The 12,275-nt window shown below is 35.6% G+C and overlaps 1 protein-coding gene across 1 annotated transcript; it reads right to left on the bottom strand.

Moving 5' to 3' along the window:
- Positions 1 to 2,708: 2,708 nt before the first annotated feature.
- Positions 2,709 to 11,158, bottom strand: LOC132184633 (aminopeptidase M1-like). Its single transcript, XM_059598341.1, has 19 exons — positions 10,838 to 11,158; positions 10,530 to 10,675; positions 9,381 to 9,483; positions 8,959 to 9,145; positions 8,778 to 8,871; positions 8,441 to 8,594; positions 8,215 to 8,319; positions 8,007 to 8,123; positions 7,789 to 7,902; positions 6,385 to 6,567; positions 5,963 to 6,245; positions 5,759 to 5,880; positions 5,583 to 5,680; positions 4,674 to 4,851; positions 4,476 to 4,590; positions 4,322 to 4,389; positions 4,153 to 4,227; positions 3,217 to 3,294; positions 2,709 to 3,057 (listed from the first exon to the last, which is right to left on the bottom strand). Exons 1-19 carry the CDS (start codon positions 11,051 to 11,053, stop codon positions 2,872 to 2,874), a joined length of 2,622 nt encoding a protein of 873 aa, XP_059454324.1. The 5' UTR covers positions 11,054 to 11,158; the 3' UTR covers positions 2,709 to 2,871.
- Between the last annotated feature and the right edge of the window lie 1,117 nt (positions 11,159 to 12,275).

Raw genomic sequence — 12,275 nt, 5'->3', positions numbered from 1 at the left:
AGGTTTATGACGATTATAAGTAATTCTAGAAATTTTTTTTTGTGTTATTTTAAAAATGTTGTGGCTTTTAAAATTGCAATTTGATCAAAATTCAATAGTAATCAATCATATGGCACAATAGTAACTTTTAGCATTACTCTTACGATTATAGAAGTCATATTCTATATATAGTTTCATTGGAGAGTAGCATCGGGTAAATTAAGTTTTCTTATCCACTCCGCATCACGCGTGGAGGGTGGCATATTGGCTTGGCACTAATTTTAGAAGTTAATTTTTGGAGAAATTTCACTTTGGACCCCTTCAACCGATTTTACAAGCCCTATGAACTTTCAAATATCTCACTTTGGGCCCTTGAACTTTCAATTTCTATCACTTTGGACCCCTCTGCTAGTTTTTAACGTTAAATTCAAACGGTTTGATTTTTTATGCCCATTATACTCTCACCCAGTCCACTTGAAATTTCGAAAACACCCAAAAACTACAGTATCAACCCTAGCCCAAAACGACAACATTTTGGGCATCTATATATGTATATATATCGAGGTGGCTCAAGCCACCCCCACTGGACCACCTCCAAAAGGTCAAAAAAAGAAAAAAATAAATAAAACCCATTCACGAAATGGGTTTTGGGCTTTTGGAGGTGGCAGGACCACTCCCAAGGGCCTGGGATGGTTTTGGCCACCCCTATACTGGTTGTAGAGGGTGGCCGAAACCACCCCCAGGCCCTTTGGGGTGGTCCGGCCACCCCCAAAAGGCCAAAAAAAGAAAAATAAAATACAATAAAACCCATTCACATAATGGGTTTTGGGCTTTTGAGGGTAGCCGGACCACCCCCAAGTGCCTGGGGTGGTTTGAGCCACCCCCATGCCAGCCGTAGGGGGTGGCCAAAACCACCCTCAGGTCTTTGGGGCTAGTCTGGCCACCCCTAAGGCTTAATTTAATATCCCATAACAAGTCGTGAGGGGGTGGTCGAAACTGTAAGCTCTGGGTGGTCTCACACCCCCCAAAGGCTCCAAAAAAAACATTTGACGCGGGAAATGGGTTAGTGATTTCTCACCCCATACCAGCCATAGTGGAGGTGACCTAAAACCACCCCTAGGGCCACCTCTAAAGCCCAAGTTCCATTATGTGGAATGGGTTTTATTTATTTTTATTTTTTTTTAATTTTTTTGTTTTTTTAGGGGTGGGCCGTGTGACCACCCCTGGGCTACGAGTAAAGGTTTGACCACCCCATCAGCTACGGGTGGTCGGAGCCAATTCTCAAAGGATGCTTTTATTTTATTTTATTTCTATTATTATTTTAACATTTTGCATTATCTTTTTAAAAAAAAAAGAGATAATTTTCATGCCTAAAACGGTGTCGTTTTGGGCTCGGGTGGGTGTTGTAGTTTTGGGGCCTAAAACGGTGTAGTTTCCAGGTGAGGGTATAATGGGCATAAAAAGTCAAACTGTTTGAGTTTAACGTTGAAAAGGGTATAATGGGCATAAAAAGTCAAACTGTTTGAGTTTAACGTTGAAAACTAACATAGAGATCCTAAGTTAGAGTAATTCAAAGTTTAGGGGTCCAAAGTGAAAGATTTAAAAGTTGAGGGGGGTTTGTAAAATCGGTTAAAAATTTAGGGGGCCAAACTAAAGTTTCTCCTTAATCTTTTGTTCCTCGTGTCACTTTAAAAATGATCTGACTTTTAAAATCATAAGTTGATTATGAAAAATGCTAGGTTTTTTTTTTTTTTTTTGGTATTTTTTTTGTGTACTTTTGGTTCTAGGTGGATATTATTTTATAAAAATATGCTATAGTGTAATAAAAAGACCATTTTTAGACCATAAAAGTCCCAGGTGTCAAGAGGCCACAGGATTCTTGGTGGCTGCAACTACGGATGGGACCTATGGCCTGCCACCTAGGACTTTTATAGATAAAAAATGATATTTTTATTGCACTATAACATTTTTCTATTTTATAAAAAAACTAAGCTAAAGAAATAAGAGGCTTAAGAGCAACTATCATTCCCTGTTGATTATTGGCTTTGGACAGTTGGACCTTCTCAGTTGCAAAGGAACTTGCTGCTCACTTTTTCATTCCTGCTTCATTTTTTCTTCTTCTTGTAGTTCGCCTCTCTAGTAAAAACTGTAAAATAACTTTTTGTTTTGTTGGCTTCTACATGTTCCAAAAAAAAAAACATTTCACTTCTTTCTATAGATGAAAGAAAAAAGAAAAAAGTTTACTTATTCTCCTTAAACTACTATTTAATTGACAATATCTCATCCGAATTTTTCATTGGAACAGTATCTCTTACAAACTTTTGACCCTCCACACGGTATCTCTTTTGTTTTCTCTCCCATTTTATTCAATGTACTAGCAGCTTCTTTCCTACTTGTAAGGTGGCAAATCAATGAGAGAAAGGGGGGAATTCTTCTTGTTTTTTCTTTTCCTTGCTGATAGTGCCTTTGTCTTAGAGACCAAATTTGAAAGCAAAAGAAATCTGGATGCCCCAACGGGAGGTTTAATTTTTGTCATCATGTACCACGCTACCTCATAATTGAACAACCTTGCAAACACCCATTCCAATTCCAACTAACACTTATTTTATTTGATCCCTATTTATTTTTTATTGCTAAAACTTCTGTCAACTCCTACAAAGAAACAACAAAAGAACAAACCTTTCAAGTTTCATCCATCATGCAAGACAAAAAAAAAAGCAAGAAAAATAAAGGCAAAAAACCATAATTAGAAAGATCCAATTCTATAAGATATATTCTTAATGTTTGCAAATGTCCCTAACTCATTATTGTCTCCCCTGTTCTGGCAGATTTTAAGCTGTAAAATTTGATCCGGTTGCCTTCTTCTTGACAACAATGGCCAAACAAGTGCTCCTAGTATTTCCTCTGTGCCAATTCCTTCACGGTGTTGGCAAGATGTTCCTCTTTCTGAACACTTAGAACCCAATTTGCATTAATGTAAACCTGCTCAATGCTCTGCTTCAAGTTTCTAGCCATCGAGGGCTTAGCACGGCTTGAGAAAAACTCCTCTATTTCCCTAGCCTTCTCAAATGAAGTAAACTGGGGGGAGGGATGAAAAAGAAAAAACCATAAGCATCAACAATGACTAACTAACTGCATGTGATTTAAAATTCAGGACAACAATTGTGATACAAAGGACAAAAATTGATAATTGTGGAACCAACAACAGAAGAAATAGGGAGGGAGATTGAGACAAACCGGCGAGACAATTGCACTGACAAAACGAGTTATTAGATGTCCGGAACCCCAGGTTTCGAAAATATGCTCCCAGTTATCCTGTATTTTTTTTTTTTATTATCATATATAATAGGAAAAAACCAAGGCATTAGATAACAAACTCTAATGTTGCCCATCCCTCAGTAGTTTCTTCAAACCAACTTTGTGGGAGATTGTAGATGTGATGAACACAAGAATAAACTAACAGGGCTCAGTGCCACAGAAAATCAAAACAAGTTTTCCTTCCCTTCATGTTATAAATAAAATATTTCAGCAAGCTCAAAAAAGAATCGTTATAGACTAGCATCATGGAATTCCTGAACAACAGTTGGGCACCTTCGTGGGTTTCCTTGTTAACTAAATCTGGCCCTAAAAAGAGATTGACTAATCAAGATTAATTAATGTACTTGTGCTTAACTAGCAATTCTGATATAGATGTGGCTTGAATTGGTATTTATAGAGATATATTCCAAAATCTAAACCTTCCTCCAAGATGTTCTAGTCAGTCACCTTAAGCATGTCCCTGGATTCACTTGCTACTCTCATAGACAACTTCATCTTCTCTAGAACTTAGTCATCTGATTTCGATCGATAATATGATATTTCACAAATACTCTTCTTGGGAGTCTTGGAAAATGTCTAAGGTCTACATGTTACCTTTTTTGTAAAACCCTCATTTCTCTACCAGATTAACATACAGTTCTATTATCTCTCTATTTTCCTTTTCATCAGCTACAAAATGCATGAGATGCACCGTGATGCCTGTATCTAAATAAGTGGTTGTCTTCCATAAATCTACATGCAAGATCTTTAGACAATTTCTCTTAATTGTTTGAGGATAGTTTTGACCAAGGTATCGTGCGAATATAGCGCATGTGCATGAATGTTTGCTTTTCACATTGCTAAATTTAGTATTACCTTCAGCCACGTCCAAGCTGTTTCAAGTCCTTCTGTACAAACAGCAAGTCCAATAACAGCATCTTGGCTACGAACCTAGATCAAATAGGAAATAAAGCCAGTGTCAGTGTTCTGAGCCCAATCAGACCATAATTTTATATAATTTCACAGTCATATAAAATTTAGATACCTCAGAAGATAATAAAAAGTTAAGAACTTCAAGAATTATCTGGGGATCAGGAGAAGATGCTAGTGAACCTACAACCACACAAAGATACATGATTCCAATATACCAGAGATACTCAGATGCTCTAAATCAATTTAAAATAATGATATGTTGTTACTTAGAACACGTGTTTTCTCCTGGCTCAAATCAGTCTCTCTGTAAACTCTTAGAAGAGATTCATAACCCACTCTGTTTGAGGAGGTGACTCTTTGCATTACAGCCATATAAGCTGCCTGCAACCACAGTTCATAATAAACTTCAGTAGGGATTGTAAATGGAGAAATGCTAGCAATCTAGCCATTCTTCTTTTACCAACCTTTCTTAAGTCAGGAGGGAGGAGTGGTGTATTTCTGTCATCTAAGAATGCAAGAAAACGCCTATTTGCTTCATTTAGTGTCATTTCATGTCCAAACACAGCAAGCGCAGTCAAAATCTCTCCTCTCAACATTGCATCTAGATGGTTCTCCCCTTGCTTAGGCTCCCAACCGAGCTTTCTGCAAAGAAATTCAGACAGAATAGAAATAAACAAATAGGAGAATGAAATCAGAAATGCCTAATATTGCTCAAAGGAAGGTTTTGAGTGCTCATTATTTAGGTCAGCGATACACAATGAGCTTCTGTTAGCTCGGAACGTCTGATATAACTCGTTGATGGTCCAAACCATTATGTCACAGACCCCTTCCACCCTAACGTTTCTGACATCCTAGAAGTTTCCTTAGTACAAAGATTACATTAGCAGCTTCAAAGGTTCTAAGGTTAATTCAATATAATAAATCATATGTACATAAAGTTCACATTATCTATACCAATTAATATTTGGACATTCTGAGACATTTATAGACATCTCCCTGATGCAATGATAAAGTACAACTATCTGCTATTTACTAGCTATTAGCAGCTCTATTCAAGAAAAAATTGACTTAATTCAGAATATATATATATAATTCATAGGAGCATCATAATCACCTTCTAATATTCTAATTGTCCATTATATAAGTGATTATAATCTTGTGCTCTGTAGTTGTATTTTGACTATTTTCATACCTTCCAATACCTTCAATTGCACAACAGTTAACATGCAATGGAACTTTCCAAATCAAGTCAAATATAATTGACATCAAAGAGATCACTTAATGGCAAAAGAAATGTAGATAGACTAAACCCAATGACTTTAAAACAAGGACCAGCCTAGGAGTTTCAATTAGTTATTTATAAGATTACTTACTCCGCAGAATATTGGAAAAGGCTAATAAAAAATTGTTTAACATAGTCCAGTAACTCAGGGGTCGCATCAGCTGTAATTGTTGCAACTTTATGACTCATCTGTGAATAGAGGAACCTGTATTAGGGCTAAGATCATAATTGAAATAAACATAGACAAGATGAGGATGTGAAAATTACACTAATCAAATTAGACAGCACAGTATATTCAGGTTCCTCCCTATAAGCACCCATCAAGGTAAGCAATGAGCTTAAAGACAGGTGGCGAGCCATACAAAGTGCAAATGAATCATCGAGAGTGCCTGTTAAAGGAAGACATTGTTAACTGCTCTTTTTCTGCCGTCAATGGGAAAATTCAAGTATGAGTACTAACATCAAAATTACCAAATCTGTCTGTTGCAGATAAGAATTTGTTCTCTATTGCATATCTAAGTCTGGCTGCCAAGTCCTCACTATATTTCACCCTATAGAAACCAGTCTGATCCACATTAAGTTTTATCCAAGCAGATGTGGCATCCGTTTTATCACCCAGGAATTCCTTGATATCAAGAGTTTCAGACTTTGTTTGCAGTAGAAAATTCTTGTGCATATCATATGAGCCACAACACAATGTTATTGGGATAATCCATTGTCCATCCCCATGGGAACCACTTGACAAAAATTGCGACTGCCATTATTATATTTATCTCATTAAGTTCTCAGAATATTATTAAGTGAAACACTACAAAATGAAACAGCTGACAATGCATCCGAGTTAAGATGTGTTAGTTCAAGATAATAGGTGAAAGAGATAAAACACAAGAAACCTGTTCGAACACCAATTTGTTTTCTTTGACTTTGACAGAGACAATTGGGTATCCTTTTTGCTTTGTCCACAAATTCATTAGTTTTTTCACAGGCTCACCAGATCCCTCCTCAAGGACAGCCCATAAATCTTCTGTCTTTGCATTCGAGCAAGCATATTTTTTGATATACGAAGCAAGTGACCTCTGATTGCATAAATGAATTAGAAAAAAAGAAAATAGCAAAAACAGCCAATTAAAAACCCAGGAAAAAAAAAAAAACAAATTTAGAAATGTTAGAAAAAATATAATTAATTGACTGACAGTTACATTAGAGATATTTCTCAAATGAGGAAGCCATATTGTGCTTCTTAATTTCTTTTCATAATGATCCGTAGAACAACTACTTATCACAATTACAATTAGATCTCAAAGTCCAGCTTTGCACAGACCTTATATTTCCTTACCAAGCCATCCAAAAGCAAAAAGGAGATACTTTCAAACTATCCTCCACAAAATTGATCGCTTGTTCGCAAGACACTAATGTCATCTTACCTTATGATATGATATTCATAGTGGTGATCTCGCATATTCAAATCCAAAACCATCATATTGAACTCAAATAAGCCTTATGATTAGTTGACAAAGATGAAACTTAAAAAGGAATAGACCTCAATAGCAAGCCAACAATAAAGCTGTCAGCTAATCTAGATGAGGCTATGCCACCAGATATAAAGTAGAAATACTTTCTACTTATTTCTTATCTAGATGAGTATCACCATTTTTTTCTATATTAGTAGAATTGATTACTTCATCAAATAACTAATTACTAGCATCCATCGCATTAATTGTTATCTCCTAAACCTCTTTCATGAACTAATTTTTCTATAATTTGACATCACCATCCAACTTAATTTTTGAAGGTTTTATATGACATATAAGTTTCGTGTGAATTTTGTTAATCAACTTCAGACAACACCAACAGCTTCCATGACAGTAGCAACTACTTCCAGTTCAAATTCAGCAACGACAGTTTCAAGTTCCTCTGCCAAAGATCAAGCTTATTCAAATGAAGGATCTCAGTCAAAGAACAAAAATACTTGAAGAGTAGGACAATAGTCTCAGTTGTAGCCTTGTAATATTGTTAATCGATATTCCTTTTCAAATTTAAAATTTGAGACTAAAACTCCATGATATGTGGAGAATGTTTTGTAAACAGTTCTTCACATATACAGTAATACTCAGCATGGTTTGGTTGATCAATACCAAACCATTCTTTTCACAAAGGTTGGATTTCTTACAAATTTGATGCAGGGAAAAAAGAAAACAAAAAAAAAAAACCCCCACACGCACAAAGTTTTCTGCAATCATAGGCGATGTCTTAACTTGTACAAATAACATTTACAAGTAACAAACCTAACAACCAACCTGAAAGCATTCAGCACCAAGATAGCTTTGCAGCATCCGAATGACAGATGCACCTTTTTTGTAACTTATTGCATCAAAAATGTCATTGGTCTCGGCAGCACGATTTATCTCCACCTAGAAAAGGTAAGCTTAAATTGGGATAAACTCAAACAAGTAATAACACAAATTCCTCAAAGAAGGTTATAACCGGGAAAAGAACTTAGCCCATGAAAAATTACCTCAATGGGATGGGACTCTGCAAGCCCATCCAGCTTAAGACCCTCCGTAGATATAGCAAGAAATTGAGTCCATAGTTTCCAGTCTGGGAACAAGCCATCAGTTGCTAAATAGGAAACCTGCACAAATGCCATAATCGGTATATAATTTTAGAATAAAGTGGCGCAATTAGGTATAATAATATATAGACATGTGACCAATGCTACATACCCATGTTGCAAACCCCTCATTCAGCCACAGATGCGTCCACCATTCCATTGTTACAAGATTGCCAGACCACTGGTGTGCCAGTTCATGGGCTATGGCAATCACAATCTTTACAGTTGCCAAAATAATCATTAAACAATTTGTGGGGGATTATTATAACAATGGCTCCTTATTACATTACCTAAACTAAATTATACCGAAAAGAGCAATATGCACAACTGCACGTTACCCTCTCTTTATTGGATGCCGCGGAATGCTGATCATCATAGAGCAATGCCATTTCACGGTATGTGACTAAACCATAATTCTCCATGGCCGCAAAAGCTAAATCCGGGATTGCAACCATATCCAATTTGGGCAGAGTGTAAGCCACAGCAAAGTAACTGTAGAAGTTATCATGGTCAATCCAAATTCCAGATAATGCAGCATAGACACTAAAATATTGCAAATTAAGGAATCACTAGTAACCACAATCCAGTATCCAATTAGATATTCTGTTAAGGTAAAGAATCGTAATTATGTGACTAGTGATCAATAATTTGGCAGTGATTGACTGTAAAACTCACTTTTTGTATAATTCAAGTGTCCTAACGGCAACACCCAGAGCAAATTTCCCTTGATTTGCCTTACCAACCTGACAGTATACTCGAACTTTGACCCCTGTATGGGAGATGTAGGATTGATTACACTTTCAAGAACAAGGGTCGTATCACCACAAGAAACAATGGGCGTAGTGTATGATTTTACCATCAGATGTATGATCTTCCACATAATCAAACAAACCAACAACAACTGCCGCCAAATATGTGGACATAATTGGCGATTCTTGATATGAAACTGTCTTCAGATGCCCATCCACTTTTTCTTCAATAATAGGCATGTTGGAAAGAGCTACCAGTTCAGATGGCACATCCAACGTAATTTTGAATGTAGCCTGCAACTCTCATCAATGCCAGAAAAAGAAGAGCCAAATAAGCTTTCGCTTGCATTCATTTGAAAACATAATTACATGCATTATTAAAGTTCAATTTTTTTTTTTTTCTGGATTTTCTCAAACATGCATTATAAATTGTGTTAGGAATTAAGATATGATTTCAGCAAAAGATGCAAAGACTTCCAATATCGTAAATCAGCTAAAGGAGAGAGAGAGAGAGAGAGATTGTAAACACCTTGCAAGCAGGTTCATCCCAACACGGAAAGCATCGCCTAGCATCACCCGGTTGAAACTGCGTAACGGCCATATTCTTCTTCTCACCATTATGCTCATATGTACTGGAAATCAAAGTAACATAAGAAATTTATACACAAGTCACTTATCAGTGAACATAAGAAATTTAGTAACATTTAATAGCTTGGAACACCAGGTAAAACAAGTTGCAAATAACGACTACAGAAATCGTATATTCCATCGCGCCAAAAGGTCATTGGACAAAACCTACACCATCGAAGTTGTGTCACACAATATTAAAAAAAATTAAGGTGGTTCGAGCTACTGCTTACGTCTACAGTCTTTTTGACTACATCTTTTATTTATCAATTTACAATACAAAGGGCTTAAAGATAATTAGAATCCAATATAATTCTAATTAAATACCTTAATTTAAGGTGATTCAATCTCATCAAATCATCTTCAAATCCTTAAGTTTAGAGTAATTTAATCTTCATTAATCTCAGATAATTTCTATGAACTTAATCATAAATAGAAAATACAAAAGGGCTCTAGAAAATTTTGTTCTATAGCTTAATCATGTAGTACTTCAGTTCTTCAGTTTTTTTGCCTCAAGCAATTAGTACTTAAAGTTAGCTCACACCATCCAAATACACAAATTATGGAATATATAGATTATTTTACCGAGTGGGCATATTCAGGAAGAAAGACAACTTGAGTATATATATATATATATATATATATATATATATATATATATATATATTTAGTAGGTAACTCTGTGTATCATTTTTTTTTTTTTTTTTTTGGTGAGTTCTTGGAGCATGCCCATATTTAGTTATGATAGAAACTTTCTCCAACACCCAAAAAAAAAGAAAAAAAGAAAAAAAAAAAAAGCCGTAATTTTCGTTTCTTTTTTCTGCGGCGTCGTTTTTGCAAGTATCCCATTTTTGTCTTCGGAAGGCTGTGTGTCAGTGACTCAGTGTCCCCCATGCTTGTTGTCGGGCTCCTTCATTTCAAAACTGCGCCGTTTTAGCTGCGGCCCTAAGTAAATTTTTATTGGACCAGGGTTTCGGCCCATTTCTATTGTTCTTACCGACACTATTCAATAATCTTTCTCATCGACGAAAAAATATCATATAAATCCTACCTTCTGTAGAACCCCACCAGTTTGTCGTTCAGAGCTCCTTCAAACCCGATTGTCAGAACTCCGATCCCGATCGGAAGTGTCTCAGTGAATTCCAAAACCAAAATCTCGTCGTCTTCAACCAAAACAATTTTTGAAGGCTCCAACACCTGCTCGAAATTTCATTCATTCATTCATCAAGCATCAATCTATAGTATAGTATCCACTTTTTCTTTGAGTTTTCGATCAATTTCAGCAACAAAATAAGTCACCGGATCGAGTTGAGAAGATTTTAAGATTTCGGAATGAAAAGTTAGACAGATAGGGGAAACCTTAGAGAAGCCTCGGTTGGTGAAGGATACGGAGCCGCTAGCGACGGAGAGTTCGGCGGCATTGAGGACGATGAAATTGGTGTCGGCGACGATGTCTAGGTCGATGGAGACAAAGCCGGCGAAGTTGCAGGCGGAGAGGTCCGGTTTGAGGCGTATGTCGTAGCGTTTCGGGACGGAGAACTTGGGGAGGCGAGGTTGGCCTTTGAACTTCTCCATAGTTTTTCTCTGGTGTTCAAAAGCAGAGATGAGTGAGAGTGATGAAGGAGTAGCTCTCACACGACTTTTGTAGCCTAAGACTACTACAGACTACGTACAGTATATTCAGATGATGATGATGACAGGAGTATTATCTTGAAAACCGAAAAACTATTAAATCATATTGGATAATAATTTTTATTAAGAATGAATAATGTAAACTAAAGTGTGAATACTGAATAGTGAAGCTGCATAAGCTCGAGAAGAAAAGAGTAAAGCTGCAGACCCATGTGATGAAATTTCAAAAATAAAATATGGAAGTAAACAAGTGACTCCCTGTCAAATTACTATTCAGATTACTAATCATGAACAATATCATCTGATTCATGTGAAGTTTCAGAATAAAATACAAAACTCAAGTTCTATGTCTCCCTAACAAGAAAAGATAAAAAGTAAACAGTGTCGTCGCCATGCTCAAAGACAAATTTCATTTTCTATTTAAAGGAAGTCTCATAAGAGTTTTAGCCTTTTAGGCATCGCCAAAAATACTATTTAAAAACTTTTTAAAATATTTTTCATATGCTCCATGTTGTTCCCCAACATTTTAAATTCGAGTTTCAAGTCAATATCACTTTGTAATTTGTAAGTATTTTAAGTGTTTTGAAGTTTATTATAATCATTTCATGAATATATTTATTCTTCATGTTTTCATATATATATATATATATATATATATATATATATATATATGTTTTTGGGATGTATTTAATGGATATTTTGATGAAGTATGGAAATATGATTTTATGGAAACTATCTGGAAGATAAAGTGAAAAATGGTGAATGAGTAAACATACAGATATGGAAATGAATTATCTAAAAAGACAATGGGCTATTTCGATTTTCGAGGATAGACCCGACCTCCAATTCAAACTTTATCGATATCTTATATCCTCAATACTTATGCTACTTAGGGTTAAATATTAAAAACTCCCTTTAGGTTTGCTCTTTATTTTTTGCTTTTTTGCTTTTTATTTTTATTACATGAGGTATATATAGTTTTCATAAAGACGAAAATAGTACATTCGTTAAAATTTCGTCCAAAACTTAACGAAACGTCATTTCAGCACCAATCAAATTGCGCCACGTGTCCTATAATTAATTTTTTTTTTTTAAAGAATTAAAAATATTAAAAAAATTATATTTTTTCTGAAACAAAAAGTGAAAAAAAAAAAAAAAAAAAAAA

This window comes from Corylus avellana, chromosome ca6 (assembly GCF_901000735.1).
Source record: "Corylus avellana chromosome ca6, CavTom2PMs-1.0".
NCBI lineage: Eukaryota > Viridiplantae > Streptophyta > Magnoliopsida > Fagales > Betulaceae > Corylus > Corylus avellana.
The sequence above is the reverse complement of the archived record's forward strand: the minus strand, read 5'-3'. Positions and strand labels throughout refer to the sequence as shown.

Bases quoted from the DNA above. Each gene is read 5' to 3' on its own strand.
- LOC132184633 (XM_059598341.1), bottom strand. From the start codon at position 11,053: ATGGAGAAGTTCAAAGGCCAACCTCGCCTCCCCAAGTTCTCCGTCCCG. The intron at 8,320-8,440 runs GTAACGTGCAGT...GCAACTGTAAAG, and splicing joins CGGCATCCAATAAAGAGAGG to ATTGTGATTGCCATAGCCCA. The intron at 4,390-4,475 runs GTAACAACATAT...GTGTGGTTGTAG, and splicing joins GGAGAAAACACGTGTTCTAA to GTTCACTAGCATCTTCTCCT.